Genomic DNA, 16,082 nt, shown 5'->3' with positions numbered 1-16,082 from the left:
ACAGGGTCTCACTTTCAACGAATGAAAAGGCAACAAGAGCTTGAAAAATTTCGATGACTATACCAATTGAACATATAATGAGATTCTTCTGCTGCAATGGATGACAAGAACCATGATGCCGTGACAACGGAGACAGCTATCGGTGCCTTCTATAGCCCAGCGTGCCAGTTGCTACTGGCGCTAGATGCCTCTTATGCCCTCCACTGATTCGTACACTTCGAGCATAGATACTTATGGTCGAAGTTCGTACACAGCTTATTTTCTTTGAACCCACCACTAGTCCAGTACTGACCACTCAATTAATTATTATTGTTTCTTAATTGGTAGACTGGTAGGTACAATTATTTTGTTTCATAGTAATTCATAAATTACGTGCTACGGGTGATATTTATTACATGAGCGTAAGGAGGTTACAGACATTTGACCGAAGGCGAAGAAAATTAATACCCCGATTTGTTATTATTATGGCTCAGCAGGCAATTAGTCAATATCTTGTTATGATGATTCTGTAACTGTTTACACCAATACCGCATTACATCTTGTTTTTTTAACAGCCACTTCTAAAAGTGAGTTAATTGCGTATCTGCAGTGTTGTAAATGGCTCATTGCTCACGGTGTAGGTTATAGTTTACGACAGCGTACGAATTTCGTATGTGATTATCGTTGTGACGTTTATTTATTACGACGGACCTTCGTTGTCGTTATCCGTTTTCGAATTACAACAGAGCTAAATACCTTTGTCGTCATTCTGGTGCATATTACATACGTGTATTGTACAACAGTTGCGGAAAACCATGTCACCTTGTATGTATTACGCCTTATAAAGCGCGTACTGTTTTCACCCCGTCCGATAAAATCTATGAGACTTGAAAAATGCCACTTGCAGGAAATGTTATCCAATATGTGCAGTTTTGTTCTATGCTGTTTGATCTATGCTTTGATCTGCAGTGGAAATTAACTTCTTAAAGCATTATGTACGGGTATGACAGTGCAGTTACTAAAAAGTCATTCCGGTAGGCCAGTTTTATAAAAGAACCGGTAAGAAATATTCCTGACTGTCAACAAGTAGTTGTTTCACCATGTAGCTTGTGGATAGCAGTTTGTACGTTTCTCATTAGATCATGGATAAGAATTCCAGCATGCTATTCATTGCTCTAAACTGAGTGTCCAACCTCTCATTGTAGGTGAGGAAACTCACAAAGACAAAGCTGTGATAGAAGTACATATATATTGTTTGGTAAAAATGTGTGTCATGAACAGTTGATTAGTTATTTGGAGTAGGTTTTCATTTTATATTTGTCAGGCTGAAAGTAAATAAGGCAATGAACAATGTGTCAGTTGAAATGTGGGTTTAGAGATTTAACACCAGTATGTCAGGCGCTGCATGTGTGTTTAAGACATACAAATTCTTTTCTGTTCGTGAACACATTACTAAGACTAGAGTTGTAAACTTCTTGGAATAGAGTACACATTAAAAAATGCAATATAAATCTTTAATACTGAGCTTGTAAAAGTCTTCAGGTTATGTTTTAACCATCATCTGCAAAACTGAAGTTGAGTGATATAAGTTGTTGTATTTGCCTGGACAAATTCACTTATATTAATTGATCATAATGCTGAGGTTATAATTTATATGGAGAAAGCAAGATACGTATTCAAACTGCCTTAGTGTTATAAAGGAACGACGGCAAGCAATAATCAGTTGTTACTGTTGCATGTGATTGTGATTTTTCTGTCTTCATATTGTGCTGTAAATCTTTGCAGCCTGAGTTGTAGATAAATTCTTGCCATTATACTCTGTTTTTCATCCAGTGTTAAATTTATTTTATGTGCAGTGACTCTTGTGGTGCAGGCAGTAGTGGACTGAAAATACTGCTTTTGAGCTGTATCTCTCAGTGGCAACAGATATTAGATATGACTTTTTCTCTCTTTTCTTGTTTTTCAGGTGCTTAGAACTGCAGCCATGGAACACAAAAAAACAGTTTTTGTAAAAACAGAAGAAACAAATGAATGCGTTGTATCTACTGTGGCATGCTCAATGGTAACTAACTTAACTGAATTTTTAACATTCTTCCTTTAATTTGTGTGTGCGGTATGCTGTGTTAATAAACATAATTCATGTCCTGTTGCTGTAAGTGTGACACAGTGTGAAAATATAAAACACAGTGAATTTTTAATGTTACACATGGGGAATTTCAATTCAATGAAGCACTCAACCTGCCCCATTCAGATTTCAAATGTTCAAATGGCTCTAAGCACTGTGGGACTTATCATCTGAGGTCATCAGTCTCCTAGACTTAGAAACTACTTAAACCTAAAGAAGCTAAGAACGTCACACACATCCATGCACAAGGCAGGATTCGAACCTGTGACTGAAGCAGCAGCGTCGTTCCACACTGAAGTGCCTAGAACCGATTGGCCACAATGGCCGGCTCATTCAAATTTATTCCAAATTTGGCGCATACAGTGATTGAGATAAGAGATGAAAAACTATCAGTTTGCAGAGGTATATGACAAGTTGTGTAAAAAGTTAAGTCTGCAAAGTTGGGAAATTGCGTGACATTATCATCTGCCTGTCTCAACATAGATGAATGTAATTCTGGTTATAATCCAAATATAACAATGAAACTTGAATCACTGAAAAGCTAATGAGTAGAGCTTTATGTTAATATGCGGTTTTCACATTCAAGGTCATTGACCTTAACCTTTGACCTTGAATGTCTCAAAACACCCCTAGTATGTTACTATAAACATGGTAAACACCAAGATGGAAAATTAAAGGCATTATGACACACAAATTTATTTTATGTACACGACTACACTAACAATGCAGTAAGAAGCTATGTCTTTGGGTTTTTTCCAGCTCCGCTGACAATAGCTGTCACTGTTGTTCTGACAAATTGGTGAAAGTTTCTTGCTGTGAACAATCAGACTTATTTTAACCAGTCATCGTTAGCTTGTTTCATGTACGTGGCTTTGTACTCAACATTAGTACTTGTTCCATAAATCATGAGTGCAGCATTTTGTAATGGTGTTGGATGTGTCAGTTTAACTTATGTTTTCTTTACACAATATAATTTTGTTTTCTTTATTACTTTATATCTAAAAATTCATCTATTCTGTTTACCCTGACTTCAGTGTATATGTGCTGTGAAATAGTATTTAGTCACATCTTAAAAAATATATAAAAAAATAAAATAAAAGGGACTTAAAGTCAAAATGGTACAGTTGCAATCCATTTCAGTAAGGCTATGTGAGAGTACAGAACAACTTGAAGGATGTTCAAGAGTGCATGGTGTAAGAGTGTACTAATATGTGAGTTAAGTGGAAAAGTTTTTACCAAATGTGGCAAGCAGATATCATACACCACAACCCCCACAGACATTGTCAGTTGTACTATGTACTTCTGAAGATGATGTTGAATGGAGATGAAATAAAATAGGATCTGGCACTGTACTCTTTAAATATTATTCTCCAGTTTTTAGGCAGATTCCCTGCAAAGAAAAAGAGCCTTCAGTATGGGAAAAAGTAGCCAAAGCCGAAATTGAAAAACATTGCCTTGGTACTGGATCGTACGTGACACGACTGGAAGTAAAAGCATGTGGATAAGGGGGGAAAGGGAAATCGGAGCACAGATGAAACTTAATTTTCACATTGCAGAATATATTCGTTACAAAATACAAATTTTTACAGTGCTTCCAAAGGCTTGGAGCATAAGGAGAGCCATGAAAGAATTTTGCATTTCAGATTACTTGATACAAAGAACAAAACACATACAGTAGATGGTATGTTAGCGACATCAAGAGAAATGAAAGACCATTCATTGTGCACATGATTTTACTGTAGTAATGTGAGCCATGTGATGCCATGAATAAACAGTTGTGTGTCTGTGGAGGAAAGTGCAAACGGAGTACATACGTGGAAGCAGCTAGTGTTGCACATTCTTAGGTAATTGTATGCATATTTCAAAGATACATACCCAGACGGAAATGTTGTTCCCAAAAGTTATTGAGCTACAGCCAAAGCACTGCCTATGTCAGTGGAATACGTGTTCTTCGTATGTCTCACACCAGAATTTTAAGTTAATGATTTATGTGTGTAAATTGAAAGAACTGACAAAGTGTGAAAAATATACATTACCATCATAAAAGCACTGTGTTGCACTTGTGGCTTGCAGTGTTGCAATTTTAGCATCTTTCATAGTTGTATGTCCCTATTGTACAATTTTGCAAGGCTGACTGATTGTTTGAACTGTTTGGCACAAATTGCATTGACAAAACTACACACAGGTGTTAGTTAACTACAGGCAGCACAGTCGTGGAGACTATAACAAAATCACAGATGATTTTGTGAAGTGTTTGCATCGGGTTTACAGCAGCTCCTACCACTTGTTGTATCTCCCAGTAGCAGTGACATATCTTTAAAATCACTAAAGAAGAACTGAAAGTAAATGAATATTTTATTGTTTGTGACTTTGCAGAGAATTATTCTGTCATTACTCAGGGATTTTACTGACACAATTCACAGGGTACAAATCCTGCTTTTGTAACTTACTACAGAAACACACATACCAATGGAAATATACACAATGTGTCGTATATGGAAAAAAAATCCTTAATTTGTCTGTGATAATACAGCCAAAAAGACTATGACTTTAGAATGATATAGAAATTTATTGAGATAACTAAGAGAATTGGTAGATGTCGTTTTGTAGCAAATAACCTCAAATTTTTCATAAAAGTGCCATTTTGGTTTGATACGAGTACAATTTGTGATGTGGCAAACGTATTATTGATAATTAATTTCTTCCCACACCCACTGCAGCAAATTGTAATGGCAATGTAGATTTCATTTTTCAGGTCAGCATACACACGGTCTTTAATGAAACCACAGAGAAAGAAATCCAGTGGCGTCAAGTCTGGGGAGCACATTGGCCATGTGATTGACCATCCCTGGCTAGTCCACTGCTCAGGGGAGCAGTTATTGAGGAAGCCTAGACCTTCCATGAGGAAAAGAGGTGGTACACCATATCATTGGTAGTAAACCACCCCATCTGTCATTTTCATCAATCTTTGGAATTAACAAGTTTTCAAGCTTACCCAGATATGCAATACCAGCGACAGTTTTCTCCATGAAGAAGAAAGGGCTGCACACTTCAAATTTGCCAAGTGCTAAAAACACATTAACTTTGGGGCTGTCACAAATGTGTTCTTGGGATGCGTGTGGATTTCCGCTGCTTTGTATTCTGCAGTTGTGGGTATTCACCGTGCCACTGGTATGAAATGTATACTTGTCGGTGAAGATTATTGTATTCAGGAAAGCCTCATCGTCGTCCTATCTGATGCAACGTTTCCATACAGAATTCTTTGTAGCAACCTTATATGCATCATTAATGTGCTGTGCCACTGTGAATCTGTATGTTTCAAGGGTAAACATCTATGATCTACTTGCCAAACAGAGTTTTGTGGAATACCAGTCTCACAAGATGCACCTCACAGTGATTTTTGTGGACTGCAGGCAAAGCTCTCCTTAACCTGTTCGATATACTCATCAATGAGCAGGCGATCTGGTGATCTATCGTGTCACAGTGAACAACCTGTCTCAACAATGTTATTGTGCCAAGAGTAAATTGTAGGTCTGCTTGGAGGTTCTTTGATGTATTCGTTGTGAAATTTACACTGAACAATTATTGCAGAGTTTCTTTCGTGAGACCGAAACATGCTTGGAGGTTCTTTGATGTATTCGTTGTGAAATTTACACTGAACAATTATTGCAGAGTTTCTTTCGTGAGACCGAAACATGCAGTGAACACACACTGCACTAGTGAAAGTAGCCATTTTAAGTGAGCACTATGCTTGTGTAACTGGTAGTGGAATGAGATACTTATGAACTTCATGAATCAAACTTGTGATTATTTGGTACTAAATGGCACATGCACTGATTCTGTAATTTATCTCAATGAATTTCTACATCATTCCAAAATTGTAAAGTCTTTTTTGGCTCTACCTGTATCTCAGTTTCGAATCATGATTAAGACATTGCCAAGAAAAATAAATATTTCGAGAATAAAAGGAAAAACAGACGTGTGCTCCTTCCTTGGTGAGCATAGAAGAGTCAGTGATTTTGTTGAAAGAAATGCTATTAACAGACATAAATGGATTTGTTATCTGTACATATGGCAGTCATTGGTGGCTTGTGTACGTCATTCAAACTTGTGAATGAACAGATAGAGTACAGGACATCTTCTCATATCATCATAATTTGTACTTGCTGTATGGCACAGTCATGTTATCAGAAGACGGGAGTTCTCATGGATCTAGACACAGTGAAATTAATTGGAAATACATACTCTGTAACCTGTATCAGATTTAGTGGACATTAATAATTTAATTGGGACTTGTGAAATGAGATGTAACTACTTTTTGTTGCCTTTTCATTGAACCAACACACAATTTTTCATAATACCACTACAATGATGTGAATCACATTTTTGTACAGCATTGCTTATGAATTGTATATTTTAATAATTTTGTTTCATATTTCTGTGCTACATTCTGCATTTTGATAGTGTATTGATGGTGACAAAATAAATTTTTGGGCCTGATGCCCTTAGTGTGCCATCTTGATATTTACCTACCATGTTTATAGTAGCATTTTGGAGCAAAACAAATAAATATAGGAGGAAAACATTCCACGTGGGAATAATATATCTAAAAACAAAGTTGATGTGACTTCCCAAACAAAAGCACTGGCAGGTCGATAGATACACAAACAAACATACACACAAAATTTAAGCTTTCGCAACCAACGGTTGCTTCTTCAGGAAAGAGGGAAGGAGAGGGAAAGACAAAAGGATGTGGATTTTAAGGAAGAGGGTAAGGAGTCATTCCAATCCCAGGAGCGGAAAGACTTACCTTAAGGAGAAAAAAGGACAGGTATACAGTCGCGCTCGTGCGCACGCACGCACACACACGCAAACGCACGCACGCACACACGCACACACTCCCATCTGCACATACAGACACAAGCAGACATTTGTAAAGGCAAAGAGTTTGGGCAGAGATGTCAGTCGAGGCGGAAGTACAAAGGCAAAGATGTTGTTGAAAGACAGGTGAGGTATGAGCGGCGGCAACTTGAAATTAGCGGAGGTTGAGGCCTGGCAGATAACGAGAAGAGAGGATATACTGAAGGGCAAGTTCCCATCTCTGAAGTTCTGACAGGTTGGTGTTAGTGCAAAGTATCCAGATAACCCGGATGGTGTAACACAGTGCCAAGATGTGCTGGCCGTGCACCAAGGCATGTTTAGCCACAGGGTGATCCTCATTACCAACAAACACTGTCTGCCTGTGTCCATTCATGTGAATGGACTGTTTGTTGCTGGTCATTCCCACATAGAAAGCTTCACAGTGTAGGCAGGTCAGTTGGTAAATCACGTGGGTGCTTTCACACTTGGCTCTGCCTTTGATTGTGTACACCTTCCGGGTTACAGGAATGGAGTAGGTGATGGTGGGAGGGTGCATGAGACAGGTTTTACACCAGGGGGGTGGTTACAACAGTAGGAACCAGAGGGTAGGGAAGGTGGTTTGAGGATTTCATAGGGATGAACTAAGAGGTTACGAAGGTTAGGTGGATGGCGGAAAGACACTCTTGGTGGAGTGGGGAGGATTTCGTGAAGGATGGATCTCATTTCAGGGCAGGATTTGAGGAAGTCGTATCTCTGCCGGAGAGCCACATTCAGAGTCTGATCCAGTTCTTCTGTGGGAGGTTTTGGGTTTGAGGGGATGAGGAAGTGGCTCTGGTTATGTGCTTCTGTACCAGGTCGGGAGGGTAGTTGCGGGATGCGAAAGCTGTTTTCAGGTTGTTGGTGTAATGGTTCAGGGATTCCTGACTGGAGCAGATTCGTTTGCCATGGCTGTTCCCTTTAATTGTTGGTATGTCTGGCCTTCAAAAGTGAAGAAGTTGTGGGTCAAGATGAAGCTGGCTAAGGTAATGAGGAAAGAGGTTTTAGGTAGGGTGGCAGGTGATCGGCATGCGCGAGTATATACCTGTCCTTTTTTTCCCCCTAAGGTAAGTCTCTCCGCTCCCGGGACTGGATTGACTCCTTACCCTCTCCCTTAAAACCCACATCCTTTCGTCTTTCTCTCTCCTTCCCTGTTTCCTGAAGAAGCAACCACTGGTTGCGAAAGCTTGAATTTTGTGTGTATGTTTGTGTTTGTTTGTGTGTCTATCGACCTGCCAGTGGTTTTGCTTGGTAAGTCACATCACCTTTGTTTCTAGATATATTTTTCCCACGTTGAATGTTTCCCTCTATTATATATATTTCAAAAAAATTGGATTGGGTTATTCAAGGTCAAAGATTGAGGTCAGTGACCTCGAATGTGATATTGTTAGAAACTAAATAATTAATGGAAAATCTCATATAAAGATGTGAAACAAATACTAACAAAGAGATAGAGGGGCTGGCCAGTACTTACCTCAGCTCAGTACAGCCGATAGATACACCCAACACCAGTCCCTCTCAACTGCGCAGATAGGAACTTGCACTCCAACACATCCTTTCATCCCGCCATCCCCCTGGACTGAACCTACGTTTAACAACCTCACTCACATTTACTCTTCAGTCTTCTCCTCTTTCCCTTTCCTCTTTAGCCATTCATGTATCTTTTCATCCTACATCTTTATACTATATACCTCTTTACTTCTGTATGCATTCTCTTTGGTTTGAAGCTGGCACAGTTCTTACAGTAGAATATCTTTGGCTTGTCTCTGACAACCATGCTTCCATCCTTGCTACCCTCCCTGTTTTCCTTTCCCTGTTGCTTCATAACCTGGGTTGTGAGTAACTAAATCCACTTTCCCTTCTTCTCTTTCTTTCCCCTCTCTTCTCCCTGATGAAGGAACATTAATTCTGAAAGCTAGGAATGTAAATTTTTAGTTGTTTTTGTGTATCTATCGGCTGTACTGTGCTGAAGTAAGTACTGACCAGCCCCTCTATCTCTATATTATTAGAAACCTGCCATGTAACATTGTAAAGCTCTACTCATTGTCTTTTCAGTGATAAAAGTTTTTCTGCATCTGCATCGGAACAAGAATTTATACTCATTTATGTTCAGACAAACACATGAAAATTTTAAATGAAAATTTCATGCAATTTCCCAACTTTGCAGACCTGTAACTTTCTTCACAATTGTTATATACCTCGGCAAAGTGGTAGTTTTCCATCTCGTATGTGGTTTGTTTAATGCACCAAATTTGAAATAAATCTGAGGTGGTCAAGTTGAAAGTGTTTCTTTCCTGTGCTGAATTGATGTGGAGTTACCCACATAGCACTGCACAATGGTATGCATAAAATATGGAGAGTGAAGGGGGGAGAGTAAATTTAAATAAATTCAGAGAATTTATTAATGCAGTATGCTTGCACAAAACTGACTCATTCATCTGTCAGATCTTTGAAATCTCTGTCATTTGCAACATAGGAATGAAAATGTATTGGCAGTGAATAGTTGCAGTGCAATTAAGTTTAAAAACAAACTGATAGAGATAGGGCGTAGTGCATAGTTGCATTTTATATATGGTGTGGGATAGAAATTTGGATTTTTTATTAACATTAGATGTTTACTGGTAATTTAAAATTGTTACTTTTGGAAAGGCATTTGAACATGTGTACTGTGATCAGTAGTTTGAGGAGTAAGATTCAGAGTAATTATTATGTTAACAGTCGTATCTGAATTTGTAAACTGGATCTAGGCTACATACCACTGCAGACAATTTTGATTTTAGACAAGTGTCATTTGTCAATGTTAGATAATACTTCACAGTACTTTGTGCATGAACTAAGATAGATTACGGAATTAATTTCTATGCTGGCAGCAAAGTTGTGGCCAAAAGAAATGGTTGTACATTGAATATTGACCTGTTTCTTCATAACTACGTATACATTCACCTCACAACGTCCTGAATAATCACGGAAAAGTACAAGAATGGTACAAAAACCAAACAAATTGATGGGGTAAATAATGTGACCTGTAATTTTATCCAGTGCAGTGGCTTCGGAGGATGGCCAATTATTGACAGGTGAACTAACTCACATAATGATGTTAGTGGTCTTACACTGCAGGCCACGTGGACCGACTGGTTGGACCCAACCACACAAATTGCTTGCAAACAATCTGTGCTGACCAAATGTGTTCATGGCAGCATCTTCACAGACAAATTGAAACTGTGCTGTGAGAGCATTATTGTAACATCTGTATTTCAACATGATTTAAAATGCTGAATTAGAGGGAAGTGATCAGTTTGAGATTATTGTAAGCTCAGGTGGGGGAGGGATGTTTAAAAGTAATGTAATATATTGGGGGCCCCTTAAAGTTTATTAAATACGGTAGTAATACAGGTTGAACCCAACCCGGCTTCAGCCTTGGCTGTTGATGAAATTGTATGGCATATGATGACACATGCATACAGAGAGAAAACAGAACACTAACAATATTTGTTTTCCTCCTGTATTTTGTAAAATGAGAATAGTGGGATCTGTAGTATAGAATGAGGTACAGATGAAGTTGAAAACTAACACTTGGGCTGTGAGTTGCTGAATCCAACAAATGTGAGGTTAAGAGATTAACTACAGTTTTTGCTCGTGGTGTTTCTTCTTATGCTAGTAGGATTTCAGTGTGTGTGTGTGTGTGTGTGTGTGTGTGTGTGTGTACATCATTGGTAAGCGACTTAAACCTGGTCTGAAAATAACTGCCTTATAAAATTAATTGAAAGTTCTAGAATGGATTAAAACTGGTTACGAAGATTTGAACCTGGTTAACTTGGAACTGAACCTCAAAAACTATTGAAATACCGTGTGAGAACACTTCTCACATTATGACACTTCAGTTAATGAACTGGACATCATCTATGACCTTTCAAGACATGTTTAGCAAGTTGTATATTTTGAAAGTCAGCTGCATTAAATAAGCTTTCTTTCCAGTTGGTGCAAGTTTAATGTAATAGAAAGATGCACTTAGCCACTCTGTCCACTGAAGCTTCAGGGATTCATGTGCCTTTGACCAGTTTTTGTCTGTAAGTTATAATACGGAATGCATAAATGTCACTTATCAGTATCGATAGATCATAATTACATAGTTTCTCTCCTGGGAGTTTTTGCCATGAAAATAATGTCTTGTGATAGTATTTAAATAAGTAAGTAAAATAGAAAGAAACTTCCACATGGGAAAAATATATTAAAAACAAAGATTCCAAGACTTACCAAGCGGGAAAGCGCCGGCAGACAGGCACAATGAACAAAACACACAAACACACACACAGAATTACTAGCTTCGAGGCGGAAGTACAGAGGCAAAGAAGTTGTTGAAAGACAGGTGAGGTATGAGCGGCGGCAACTTGAAATTAGCAGAGGTTGAGGCCTTGCGGATATCGAGAAGAGAGGGTATACTGAAGGGCGAGTTCCCATCTCTGGAGTTCGGATAGGTTGGTGTTGGTGGGAAGTATCCAGATAACTCGGACGTTGTAACACTGTGCCAAGATGTGCTGGCCGTGCATCAAGGCATGTTTAGCCACAGGGTGATCCTCATTACCAACAAACACTGTCTGCCTGTGTCCATTCATGCGAATGGACAGTTTGTTGCTGGTCATTCCCACATAGAAAGCGTCACAGTGCAGGCAGGTCAGTTGGTAAATCACGTGGGTGCTTTCACACGTGGCTCTCCCTTTGATCGTGTACACCTTCCGGGTTACAGGACTGGAGTAGGTGGTGGTGGGAGGGTGCATAGGACAGGTTTTACACCGGGGGCGGTTGCAAGGGTAGGAGCCAGGCCTCAAGCTCCGCTAATTTCAAGTTGCCGCCGCTCATACCTCACCTGTCTTTCAACAACTTCTTTGCCTCTGTACTTCCGCCTCGACTGACATCTCTGCCCTTACTCTTTGCCTTTAAATATGTCTGCTTGTGTCTGTGTATGTGCGGATGTGTGCGTGCGTTTGCGTGTGTGTGTGTGTGTGTGTGTGTGTGTGTGTGTGTGTGTGTGCGTTTGCGTGTGTGTGTGTGTGTGTGTGTGTGTGTGTGTGTGTGTGTGTGTGTGCGCGTGCGCGCGACTGTATACCTGTCACATCCACATCCATCCGCACATACACAGACACAAGCTGACAGAAAAAAATGTGTGTGTGTGTGTGCGTGTGTGTGTGCACACGCGCACTCCTCTCCTTTTTTTTCCCCTAAGGGAAGTCTTTCCGCTCCCGGGATTGGAATGACTCCTTACCCTCTCCCTTAAAACCCACATCCTTTCGTCTTTCTCTCTCCTTCATGAAGAAGCAACCATCAGTTGCGAAAGCTAGTAATTCTGTGTGTGTGTGTGTGTGTGTGTGTGTGTGTGTGTGTGTGTGTGTGTGTGTGTGTGTGTGTGTGTGTGTGTGTGTGGTGGTCATTTTTGTGCCTGTCTCCCGGTGCTTTCCCGCTTGGTAAGTCTTGGAATCTTTGTTTTTAATATATTTAAATAGGTAAGCTATATTACTGATCCATATAGGTGAGTCTCCATGTCTGTGAGTCTGTCAGTCTCCATGAAAATGAACCTGCAAGTGCTATCAGTGACAGTGTGCAAAAATAAAAATTGGAAATTGGTTTTCATAATTTTAGTTCCTTCTTCCACATAAGCAACAATTTTCTTTCCAGCTATACTGGTCATTGTATTTGGGAAATTACTTTTTTCTTTACAATTATTTGGAAATATGCTTGTAATTTATAATTTTGCTTTTTAAATGCTTTCAAAAGAAACATCTGCCAAATTTCCTACAGTTGTGATATGCACCCTGAGCTGTTGTACAATTAAATGGAAAAAGTGGTCTTACAGCCAGATATCTGGAAGAGTAAGATTACGGGTGAGAGTCCAGTACAAAGTAATACTAAAAGACATAAGGTTAGTTTTTTACTCACATGTATGATCATCAGCTTGCATTTGCAAGCCTAAGAATGATGTGGCAATGCTCATATTACATCATAAGAACTTTAATGTTCATCACAAAGTGTTTGCAGTGTGTTTTAGGCATCACATCTTTACAGTCCCCTTCTAGGTTCAGTGTTACCTTATGACTTATCTCTGACTTAAGTGTTCTCACAAAATGTAATTGTATCAAGCACAAGTTTCTAATAAAGTTTAAAATATGCTATCATTTGGCATTCTCATGATTTTATGTTACTCTCATTGAAATCTTTCTGAAATAAATCATACTGACATTGACACCCAGAATTTCTCTCTTAGAAAAGAAAATTAATCATAAAATGATAATTGTTGTTAAACTATACATTGTCTTTTATTCTTAAGGAATACCATTGTCTGAATTCCAGTTTGCGAAATTTTTCTACCTTGTAGATGTATTTTATGCTTTAATTAGCCCATTACAATTTCTTTTAATTTTGTCACAGGTCCAGTTGTACCCATGGAGTGTGAAAGTAAAGGAAGAATTGCAGGAGATTGGAAATCAAGAGGTAATTCTTGAATTCACATGACTATATAGAAGCAAGCACTGTTACAATATTATACAGGGTGCAATGGGATCGATAGCCAATACAGCTGTGCATGAGTGTCCAGGTTTTTGTTGTTATGCATGAAATGTTGACACTCATATAATGTTCCCTAAGTGAAAAATGTGAAAATGCAGACAAAATACAATAGTTTTTAGGCAAATAAAAAATAACGAAATCATTTATGTAACAACAAAACAGTCTGTTTCCCATTTGGGGGGAGGGGGGGGGGGGGGTTCATAGCACTCCAGAGCAGTGGTGGAACATCCTCTTGCTCAGATATAGGTTTGAATCCATTGTGGCACCATTGTCCTCAGGAACGGAGATTCACATCTTACAGTTCATTTCCTAATAGTTTGATGAAATACATTAGGTACTGCAGTAGTGTGCAGTAGTGTTTTGTAGTGTGCAGTAGTGTTTCGTGTAGTAGTATAGTCCAAAATTAGAAATTACAAAATGTCTGATCACCAGTGTTGCATGTAATAGACCAGGAGCATGTGCCTTTCGGATGTCTATGTGCCAGATGGCCGAATGGTAGTGTGTAGACTTTTTTCCCATTAAACAGCATAATGCAGAATTATTACCAACACATTTGAAATAATATTAAAATATTATGTTTTGTATTCATACCAATTCATGCACAACATTTGGTCTGTTCTTTTATGTATGCAAGAACCTAAAATAAAATAGCAGTAAATAAATAAAACAAAATAACCTATCCGAGCCTCTTCAAATGCTGAATTCAGTTGTGGAGAGCACTAGGCCCATGGTTCCTTTGACATGGAAATCATACATTTGGATTATCCTGTGTACCTGTCAAATATGTACGGTGTAGAGCCCCTTTTCCATGATACTTTCTTGTCACAATTGACTACTCAAGACAAATAAGTCCACTGCAGTGCTCCTGGCATTTTATTCCTGTACTGAGTCTCATCTGTTTAGAGTGGTCATTTTAGTTTAAAACACGTCAGGCCAAAAATTGTGTGTGATGTGAAAGCTATCTGCTGTGCAGTTTGACATTTGAACTTTGAAAATGAGTTTATGAGGGACTATCCTTTTTGCAAAAAATTCGAAATTTACGAGGGTTGGAACTTAAATAGTGGCAACTATTTTTTCACAACCGATACAAGGGAGTTACATGTTTGCACCTGTTACTGTCCTTCAAACAACAATGCGTCCACACATTGTCGTTTAAAATGATGGGTGGGTTGTGCAGAAACTGTTGCCACTTCTTTCACAAAGCTGCTACCAGGAGATGCTCCAAAAAATGAGCAGTAATAAGACTCAAGTACTTGTGACTTTGATTTGATTCCGAAAATGAAGCAACCACTTTGTGGCATTCGCTTCAGAACTGTTCCAGAGATTCTACAGGCAGTAGACCACTCCATTCGTACCATCAACAGAACAGGCTCTGCTAACGGTATGCCATGCCTTCCACATTGCTGGTGGCTACTTTGAAGGACAGTAACAGGTGCAAACATATAACTCTTTTGTATTGGTTGTGAATAAATAGTTGCCACTATTTAAGTTCCAATCCTCATAGTATATCATGTAGGAACAAGCAAGTATAATAGTTTATTAATGAGCGAAGGAGAATTCATTGTAGACGTTTTTGTTAAAGGCCACATGGTAAATTCTTTACACTCCTGAGAACAGAAAGAATAGGAAAAGTGACATTTAAACATTTTGGAGCATATATGTTTATTTTTATTATTTTAAGCTTTTCCTCATTACAGAGGTTTATCTCCAACATAATAATTTACTTGGAAATTACAATATAAACAATAACCATTCTTAAACTATATTCTCAAAATATTTCTCCAGGTGTTTTGATCTTGTGTGTCTTCTTCCTCTGCACCCATTCTCCTCATTGTGTGCTGTACATTTTGGATCCAGGTGGTCATAGGGCGGCGTCTTCTTCTTCTCCCCTCCGGTTCCCACTCCAGTATCAATTTTGGTATCCTGGTTTTCTCCATCGGTCGTACATGCCTGTATCACTGTAATTTCTTCCTATCCATTATGTCATATATTCTTTCTTTTATTTCCATTCTCCTTATTACTTCAGTGTTCCTTATCTTTTCTATCCTGGAGATTCTTGCCGATCTTCTCCAAAAGTCCATCTCTAGAGCTTGTAATTTTTTAATGTGCTTCATGTTAATTGTCCAGGTCTCCATTCCATACAGAACCACACTCTCTAATGTGGTTTTGTATATTAATTTGTTAGTTCTGCTCATTACATTCCTGCTCCATAAGACTGAGTTAAGCATCCCAATGACCCTCCATCCGCTACTAATTCTTTTATTGATTTTTGATTCTGATTTTCCCTCGATTTCTAAAATGGATCCCAAATAACAGAAAGTGTTTATCTTCTTGATTTTCATTCCTTCAATGTATAGCTCATCTGAATCATTAGTCAAGTATTCTGTTTTTTGGTAATTAATCTTCAAACCCCAAGTTTTGTATGCTATTGCTAGTTGATTGCACATATAGTTAGCATCCTCCCCATCTTGTGCTACAACTACTTGATCATCAGCAAATAATAAATGATATAGGTAAACTCCAT

The 16,082-nt window shown here is 38.6% G+C and overlaps 1 protein-coding gene across 8 annotated transcripts in view; it reads left to right on the top strand.

The window, feature by feature from the left end:
- The first annotated feature begins 210 nt into the window (after window positions 1-210).
- LOC126295198 (uncharacterized) overlaps window positions 211-16,082 on the top strand; it is a 289,435-nt gene continuing 273,563 nt past the window's right edge. For 7 of the 8 annotated variants that reach the window (XR_007552414.1, XR_007552413.1, XR_007552408.1 and 4 more), the window contains exons 1-3: window positions 227-331; window positions 1,946-2,041; window positions 13,421-13,483. Coding sequence is in view for 1 of the 8 variants with exons in the window: in XM_049987511.1 (XP_049843468.1) it covers window positions 1,964-2,041; window positions 13,421-13,483 (141 nt within the window). In the remaining 7 variants the exon portion in view is untranslated. Of the gene's footprint in view, window positions 332-1,945; window positions 2,042-13,420; window positions 13,484-16,082 lie in introns of all 8 variants that reach the window. The other variant, XR_007552409.1, reaches the window with a different exon arrangement.

Source organism: Schistocerca gregaria, chromosome 11 (assembly GCF_023897955.1).
Source record: "Schistocerca gregaria isolate iqSchGreg1 chromosome 11, iqSchGreg1.2, whole genome shotgun sequence".
Lineage (NCBI taxonomy): Eukaryota > Metazoa > Arthropoda > Insecta > Orthoptera > Acrididae > Schistocerca > Schistocerca gregaria.
The sequence above is the reverse complement of the archived record's forward strand: the minus strand, read 5'-3'. Positions and strand labels throughout refer to the sequence as shown.